This window comes from Parus major, chromosome Z, assembly GCF_001522545.3.
Source record: "Parus major isolate Abel chromosome Z, Parus_major1.1, whole genome shotgun sequence".
Classification (NCBI taxonomy): domain Eukaryota; kingdom Metazoa; phylum Chordata; class Aves; order Passeriformes; family Paridae; genus Parus; species Parus major.
The window spans coordinates 24,454,760-24,463,921 of NC_031799.1; the positions used below are offsets into that span (position 1 = coordinate 24,454,760).

Consider the following 9,162-nt stretch of genomic DNA (forward strand, 5'->3'; position numbering starts at 1 on the left):
GCGGCGGGGCGGGCAGCGGCGGCGGCAAGAACAGCCTGGTGAAGCCGCCCTACTCCTACATCGCTCTCATCACCATGGCCATCCTGCAGAGCCCCAAGAAGCGGCTGACGCTGAGCGAGATCTGCGAGTTCATCAGCGGGCGCTTTCCCTACTACCGGGAGAAGTTCCCCGCGTGGCAGAACAGTATCCGCCACAACCTCTCCCTCAACGACTGCTTCGTCAAGATCCCCCGGGAGCCCGGCAATCCTGGCAAGGGCAACTACTGGACGCTGGACCCCGAATCCGCCGACATGTTCGACAACGGGAGCTTCCTGCGCCGCCGAAAGCGCTTCAAGCGGCAGCAGCTCCCGGCGCCCGAGCTTCTGCTGCGCGCCGTGGACCCCGCCGCCTTCCTCCCGCAGCCTCCGCCGCAGCCCCCGCAGCAGCCGCCTTGTGCCTACGGACCCTACGGCTGCGGCTACGGTCTTCAGCTCCAGCCTTACCACCCCCACTCCGCCCTTTTCGCCTTCCACCACCCCTCTCCTCCGCCCCGCCAGCCCCCTGCCGCCCCCGGCAGCGCCCCCGGCGCGGCGCTGCCCCCCGCCGCCGCCGCGCCGCCGGGCCCCTTGCTGCCGGCGGCCGAGCTGGCACGGACGCCCTTCGGCTACGCGCACCCGCTGGGCCCGGCGCTGGCGGCCTCGCTGCACTCCGCCAAGCCCGGCAGCGGCGCGGCGCTGGCCCGCTCGCCCTTCTCCATCGAGAGCATCATCGGGGGAAGCCCCGGCCCCGGAGCGGGCAGCAGCTGCGCCTCGCAGTCGACCGCTGCACCGGGGCTGGCCCGCTCGCTGGGGAGCGCCGGGAGCGGCCTGCCCCCCGCCGGCACCCTGCCTGCCACCCCCGGCTTCGCGGCACGGATCTCTAACTGTTAAGTGTTTGGGAGTCTTTCCGAAGGTAGGATCTGGGGTATCTCCTTTCTCCGCCGCTCGGACGCCCGGCGGACGCTGCCCGCAGGGGCTGCCTGTCTTTGCGTGGGGATAATTGTGACGGGGCTCGGGGACCGTACGCCGCGAGCGACGGACCTCCCGTGACCTTCACTAGTGCAAAGCCAGGTGTAGATTTAGATATTGCACGAGCAGGCGGTCACTACATCGGAAAGTTACTCGCTACTCCTTAAAAAGAAACAAACATGGTGATAAATAATGTCTCTAAACCGTTAAAGTTCAGAGATTCTCAGGTCTAGGAGCTTGAAAACATTAATGTGCAGGAGAAAAAAAAAAAGGCTGGAGGGAGGACAGCAGAGCAATACTTTTTCATTTAGTACACTTGTCTCATGTACTTTTATAAAAGAAAAGATTAACGTGTTTACACAGAAGAAAGTCAAGATTATCATTTCTTATTTTAACCTGTGTTTTGTATTATAATAGACTTACGGAGTTTTTTATTTTGTACTTTATGCGTATTCTTTACAAGGAATATTGTTAAAATTACTGGCAAGTATTATTGTACCATTTTAATGTAAAATTTTTACACATTTTCAGAAATAAAATTTTTAATTTTCAAAAAAAAAACAAAAACAAAAACAACAAAAAAAATCAAAACCAAACCCAAAGACCAAAGGAGCTCAGCCAACAATTGGCTTTGGATCCTTCCCTCCTTAGCACTTCTCCTTTCTTTGGGACACTGATATTTTTTTCTTTGGGATTAATAGCAGAATAGTCAAGAAATATTCTATAGGTGGAAAATTATTATGCACAGATTTGACCGCAAAGAAGAAAATAAAAATACGATCTTTGCAGTCAATACATTGTTAACCCTAACAGATAAAGAAAGACAAAAAAAAACCCCAAACATGCCAAACAATCAAAAAACAAACCTCTCCCCCCCCCCCCCAGAACACCAAGAAAAAAAACCACCAACAAAACAAAACAAAAACACTCTTCAAAAAACAGCAGGAACGAAAGAGGGGATAAATAGAAATAGGTCTCTCTGGAGGGAGTAAAGCCCAGTTCTGTAAGGCACCAATCAGGGGATTGATTAAAAAGCCGGTTTAAAACTATTTTTATACTTTTGGGTGTGTTTTAAATCACAACTGCATCAATTTGGTTTCCAAGAGGCCCAAAGGAAAATTCTACTAATAAAGGGCATGCATTGAACTTAAGAGAGATTTGTTCTAGACACTTATGGTTCTTTGACGATAATAGTGGCATGTGTTTCTACTTTTCAATACATAAAATATAAAATGCGCTTTGTAATATCCTCGTGTGAGGAGTTGATGAAGTGTATAAGCTGTCGAAGTAAGGATATTTAAGTGTAGAAAACAAACCATGAGTGCCGCTTTTCTGATTCCAAACGTCGTTTTTAACAGCACAAGGTCGATTGATATCTATCTGATAGACTTACAAAAATTTTAACCAAAAATCTGGCCTCAAATATTCAGAGCATAGACATGGAAAAGAGATTCGCACGTTTTAAGAGTAGGCATGTGAATGCTTGCTGTGCTAAGAACACACGTTTTTCAAACCAGGGAGGCTTTTCAACTACGACTGTATTTATAACAATTTAGGAGACTCGGGGATCAATTATGTACATTTTCATAATAAAAAGAAATTTTAAAAGGGAGGGATGTTTTTTAGTGCTCTTTGGAGTGAGGAGGGGTTTTACATATAAAAGTACTTTGTCACCTTGGTTTTAAATATTCTCGTAGATAGAAAAGTGGTGCTTCTCCGTTTTGTTTGTAGCAATGCTGTGTTAAAATAGTGTATTTCAAAAGCAGAACGACTGGACATAAGGTCTCTGCTGGTCTCCATTTGCAGTCTGGAGCTGGGAGGCCTCTTTGGGTGTCCCTGGTTCCTTAGCAGAAAAAGAAGTAAAGTCCTTTCTAATTTCTAAAACGGGAAAATACCCTAGAGGCACCGTGTACATATCCTCCGGGGAGAGCACGTCTTTTTCACGAGAGACCGATTAATTCACTAACCCCGGGACTGGCCGGGGGATGCGCCGGGCCGACGGGCCGGTGCAGCGCGGAGTACCGAGCTAAGCAGAGGTCCACCTCGAAAAGGCAGATAAAATCAAGCAGAAAAAAGTTTTGCAGGGGAGAAGGCAGCTGTGGCCGTGCGGCGGTGAGAGGCTCCCTGAGGAGGGATGCTGCTGGCCCTCAGTCTATCTGCTCGATTCCTTGCGATCTCCACGAACAGTTAGTTACATGTGAAGGGTAGATTCCGGCGACCCACCCTGTGTTTGTTTCTCTTGGCTTCTCCGCAGTAGACCCTGGGGACCCCGGCGACCTCCCTCAGGCAGAGCCCAGCCTGGCCCATGCCGGTGGACGGTGGGGTCCGAGTGTGCCCACCGCCCGTCCTTCAGGTCTCCTCGGAGGTATATGGCAAGCAAACTGCTTGGCCACTTGCTCCTTTCGCGCTTTTGCCGGTTGCCTTCATCTCGTGCGGACCAGATCTTCCCTTGGGAATTGGTAGGGAAGCTGACAGGAGCAAATTGCAGTAGGTGGTATAGATTTCTTTTTTTTTTTTTCTGTAAAAAAAGGGGGGCGAGGGGGAGGTCCGGGGTGCTGGTGAAGGACCCTTTTGCCTGCTCTCCCGGAGTTGGCGGGGAAGCCACCTAGCCTCGGGTGGACCCTCCCCAGGGTCCCTGTTTCCCCCTCTGCTGTCCCGGAGCAGGTGCCGCCAGAAAAGCGCCGGCCCCACAGCCCTTTGATGAGCTCTCAGCGCCGTCGGTCCGCAGCGCCCCTTTCTCATGCTAATGGCCCGCCGTGCTCTCTGCGGCTTTCAAGACTAACAGAGAGGCTGACAGTGTCGTCCTCGCAAGGACAGAGCCCGGACGATCAATTCCTCCAAAACAGTCTGGGCCCTAATAAACAATCTGGTGGGACATGCAGTATAGCATCGCCTCTTTCTCCTCCCCAAGTGTGGATTCATTAACCCGTCTCCTTGCTCATCATATCCCCGTAGGGCTAAGAGACGAATTACTGGATCTGAATTGGAAGGGAATTGCTCTATGAGGGGGCTAATGTTTCAATCAGTTCATCCTGAAGGACCACACAAAAAGAAACTTTTTAGTTTATGGTGCTATTATGCGGAGTTTTAATCTAGGGATAGATTTAACCAAATGTTATCTATTGGGAATTTAATGAAGCCCTTATGTATTCAAACGTCTTTTATGCCACACACAGTGTCTCTATCCAGAAACGTTTCCTTCCACGTAGTTCTTTGTTTCTGATGGGTGATTTATATATTTTTAATTAGGTTTTTAAAAAAATTATTTCTTTTCAAGCATCTTGTATAACGTTTCTTTTAAGCAGGACTGTGTTAGGTCCCTTCCCACATCCCCTATAAAAGAGGTTTCCTCTTCCCTCCATGGTTTTGAAGATGATTAGTTTGCACGTCCTCACACTGCTCCTTTCCCACTGGAGCGCTCCCACTGCCTTGTGCAGACGCCTTGGTCATTGTGCCTGCTCTTTCGACACCTCCATGGGCTGCGATGGACAGGGTAGCCCGGGGGTCCGGCAGAGCCCCGTGACTCCCGTGCACAGCTCCTCGGCCTCGAAGCTGCCCTCAACACAAACCTTCCCCATCCGCACCTCCTTCGGACCACACCTTCGGTCTGGTTTGTATTTTAGGTGCCGTGAGAAGCACTCCTGGGGTCACCGGGGAGCACAGCCCCTGTTTGCAGGCTGGTTTCAAATACTCAGGCCCCATCACCAAGTCTGGAAAATGAAAGAGGGGGGCGAGGCCCTCACCTGCTCTCAGCTGCTCCCTTTCTTGCAGCGCTGGTGGCGCGGGCAGAGCACACGATCACCCCCGTCGAGATTGAGGCCTGTTTGGGGGATCTGTGGGAAAGTGGATCTGGTTTTACTGTCCCTTGGCACAGACTGGAGACTCTACGCCTTATGTAATACTTTCCCTCAGTACTTACAGTAAGTACTGCAGTAGTTCTGATAATATTGTATTTGACAGAAACAAAGGAAATTATGATCGTGGCCAAACCGTCTCTGCTCTGCAACTTGATAACCAATGCAGATCCATTTTGCAGCTTGTTCACTGTGTCTCCCCCACCTGCAGTGGTATTTCCCCTGCTTCCCTCGGCGATGGGCTGCACGCACCATCAGAACCCAAGCAGCGGCGGGGACCGGCTGCCCCGTGCCCACAGCTGGGTGCATCCCGATCAGGTAGGTGTCTGCCATTCCTCACCCTCAACCTCCAGTAACCTGCTGCAGGTGACTGCAGGGCCTCTCCACCCTTCTCCAAGCCCTTTCTCCTCTGCAACCCTCACCATGAGAGTCACGTCGGGCAGCGGCCGTTGAGGTCTCTGTTCTCTGCCCCTTCCTGCGCTGCAAAGCACGACTCAGATGTAGAGGAGACACGCAGAAGTGTGTGTACGTGTGTGCAGGAGAGTGGCACTTCAGAAGGTAACAAGCTGCTGCCGGATCCACGCTGCGGCAACAACTGCGCTCAGTGCCTCATTGCACAGATGGTGCCCGCCGATTTTGGGGAAAGACGGAAAATTTAACACGAGTACCAAGTCGGTAAGAATCTTGCTCTTGTTTTTAACTTGCGGAAGAACTCTATTCCCCGCCGCCAGTCTCCGCCTGGAGGTGTACTGCGGGAAGCCGGCCTTGGAAACACGCCGGCCCCTTCCCAGATGCCTGTCTCGGCTCACCGCTCAGTTACCAGCACGACTGAAAACAACAAGGGCAAAGGCTGCGGGATTGGGAAGGCACGCACGGGGAGCCCCTCGGCCAAGCGCGCGACCAGCCCGGCTGATGCAGTGCGGGTGGCACCGGGGGCTGTGCGCGGCCGCGCAGCGGGGCAGAGCCTCCGCGGCTTCGGAGGTGCTCCGCCGAGCCCGATCGTAGGAGCGGGAAGGCACCGCAGGAAGCCCACGGAAGATGCATAGCATACGAAGATGTGCCCTTAGTGCAGCTCCCCTGCTCCGCCAACTATCTCAGTGAGAGACACAGAGGCACCCGCTGCGCTCTGAGCCACAGAGAGACCTATCGGCTAGGCACCGTAATGCCCAAAATGAACAAAAACATATGGACTGCACTGGACGAAAGGCGCTTTTCTTTTATTTTTTTTTTGTTTTGTTTTGTTTTGTTTTTTTGTTTTTTTGATTTTAAGAGCGATGTCTCATCAATTTCAGAAATTCTACCGCTCAGCTGAATTCAGAAGGAAATTTGTGGTTGCGGGTTTTTTATTTTTCTAATCAAAATAATTAAACTTGCCCTTCCTCCAAGCCACAGGAGACCTGTTGAATTGATTCTGTTTCCCTTTCGCTGATGCAGTAAAACGGCATGCAGAAATCCGCGGGCCCCCATATTTAGATGATAGATTATGCAATTTATGTTAGAAGCGAAAGGATAACTAGATAATACAGTTGTTGTATTAATTCATTTCTTGAGACTGGGAAAGTCTTAAGACTTATCTACGGTCAATACGAAGATATTTCTGTCCTCTGCGTGGAATAGAAAAACATGTGAGTGCGTCGAAACTCTTGTGAACATTCAGGAGTGTGTTCGCACCCGGTGATATCACCGTGCAGTGCCCGCACAACTGTAGCACAACTGCGATCATCGCTCCTGCTAATGGCCAGGCTTTGTCAAGTCCTCTAAAAACTCGTGAATGTCTCTTCCTACCGCTGTGGTCGTAGGACTGCTTCTCTAGTTTCATTGCAGGAGGGTACATGCCCACCTGTATACACGAGATACATTAAATACACACAATCAAGATTAATGAGGTGATTTCCCTGGGTTTTCTTTTCGTAAAATAAACACTGTCACGTCTGCTTATTCAGCAACAACCAGACGAAACAGATAGCGTTCTAATATACCACTATACAGCAAAATTTCACCTGTCTGCTGCACAAGCCGGGTGGGGTGGGGGAGTATAGAGAAGAACAGAACAAATAGGCAAATAAAAGAACCATTGGCGACGAAAAAAAAGGAGAAAAGATGTCCAGTGCCGAGTGAGGAGAGACGGCTATATCAGGTGATTTTCTCGAAAGTGGATGGTATCAGAAATTACGGAGCATGGAAAGAATAATTTATACTTTCTTTCCATCCTGGTTGTGCAAAAGCGTCTGAGGCTGCTCGGTGGGCTCTCCCTCCTCCATGGAAGTCCTTAACCTGTCTTTCTCTGTGCAGACGGCGTTGCCTATGGGGCAGTCCACGCTACTGTGTATCCTCTCACTGCCCCCTCAAGAGCTAGGCAGCCGGAGGCCCTACTAGCACCACACAGCAGATCTCTTCCCTTCTACTTCTCGCTTCTGTATGACAAGCCAAAGGGTGGCCCTTCTCTGAAAATTAACCGCTTTAGATCGCTTTCGGTACTACTTCCTTCCCGATGTCTCTCCTCCTGGTGCTCAAACATCTGCTGCCCAGGACATGATTTTCAGTGGAATCCCCAGTCCTGCCCGTCCGCCTCTAAAGCAGATCTCCCGTCCCACGCACCGGAGCGGGACTACTGACAAGAGGTGTGGAGTGGATGTTTTTGCTTTTCGAAAAACTCTCTTCCCCCCCCAGCCTCCTCCCCACCCAGAAGGAGTCCGTCACAACACGCTAACACACACGGGCAAGCCCAACCTAGGGCTTCTACCAGAGATTTTGAACCCGGTCCCGGAGATGCTGCTGCGGCTGCGGCTGCAAGACGGCGCGGTTCGCCCGGGTAAGCAGCACAAACCCCGCGGCCGTGCCGGGGCGGAGCCGAGGGAGCTGCCGGTAGACCGGCAGGAGGGACGTGCTCTGTGTCTCCTCCCGGCCCCAGGTACGCAGCCGTTCTAACAGGGCTGTCTCGGCCGCCCGCCGGTAGAGCAGACCACTGCTGCTGTCGACGAAGCACTCTGGGTTCGTTACTCCCCCCGATGAGGACAACCTTCAGCCCAGTCCTGTCCTGCCGTCGACACCCACCGTGGGGCGCGCGGGGGCGTGTGGGGTGAGGGGAGCCCGGTGCCGGCGCTATAAATCCCTCGGCAATTGAGTTCTGCACCTTTGATTTGGAAAATCGGATTCTTTGAGTGGAAACAGTTGACAGGAACTTAAAAGGATTAGCTGCATTCCACACAGGATCATTTTTACTCCTAACATTTTGAAACGATTGATCCCTTCCAGACCATAAACAATGTCCAGAAAAATGATCTAACGAGACTTCCATTGTTTCCTTTTGTCTACGAATCTCCCTTTCACCAGCAGTTTGATTAGGGATCAAATCAGCCTTTGACAGGCTGGATTGTAATCACAGACACATTATGCACACCGTTTTCCCGAGATAAGTACCGAATTTGAAATAGTTCATAATTTGGTCCGTAATCTCAATCTGCCAGAAATCGAGCAAGTGCAGACAAAGGCAGGTTGGGGAAGAAGGAGCAGCGAGAGCGGGAGGGAGAGGAGTGGGAGTTCAATTATCACAGAATGCCGAAATGAGAGGTGGGGGCATTTCCCGAACTTCTCTTGCTGGCTCTTTACCGGCCTGGCAGAAGAAAGAGAAGAAGAAGGCCCACAGGTGCACAAACCTGCTCGGAACACAGAGCATAGAATACAGCACGCACGGCCCTGTTCCCCACCGTGGCCCGAGATGACTCGAGATACGCGGGCTCTGCTTTGTCCCTCTCCCCTCCTCTTCCCCTCCCGTCTGAGGGCAGGAAAGTTAACGCGGAGACATTAATGGGGGAGGGAGCGAGGAGGCCCTGCCCTGTCATGTTGACCGGCCGACTTTTCCTCTGTTTTGACACCTGCGTGCACTGCCCTATGCTCCTCTCCCTGATTTATCGCCCAATTAAAGGTTCAGCCTTCCTCGAACCACCCGTGCTGCCTCCCCTTGACGGGTCTCCGAGGGTGACGTCTTCCCGGCGACAGCACAGGAGGTGATGGGTCGAGGTGGCCGCTTTTCGGCCCCTTCTGTTTCTCTTCCTTTCCCTCTTTATCTGTGTGATCCCTGGGCCCCGTATCTCAGGAAAGAGCCGGCACAGCCAGAGTGGTGTCCAATGGGTCCTGGACTGTGCCGTCCAGCGAAGAGTGCTTCCAGCCCAGATGGGGGGAAAACTCAGCCAGGAGAAACACCTCAGTTAAGTCTCCCTTTCAATTAAGAGACAGCAGCTCCTTCCCGTCGAATTTCCCTGGACTTGTTCTTCCTGTCAGGCTCTTCTTTCTTCTTTCTTCTTTCTTCTTTCTTCTTTCTT

The 9,162-nt window shown here is 51.7% G+C and overlaps 1 protein-coding gene across 1 annotated transcript; it reads left to right on the forward strand.

Moving 5' to 3' along the window:
- Positions 1 to 8: 8 nt before the first annotated feature.
- On the forward strand, positions 9 to 6,225 carry FOXD1 (forkhead box D1; the record flags this gene model as incomplete). Its single annotated transcript, XM_015652118.1, has 1 exon — positions 9 to 6,225. A coding segment is annotated over one exon (900 nt), but the record flags the coding sequence as incomplete, so codon positions are not given.
- Between the last annotated feature and the right edge of the window lie 2,937 nt (positions 6,226 to 9,162).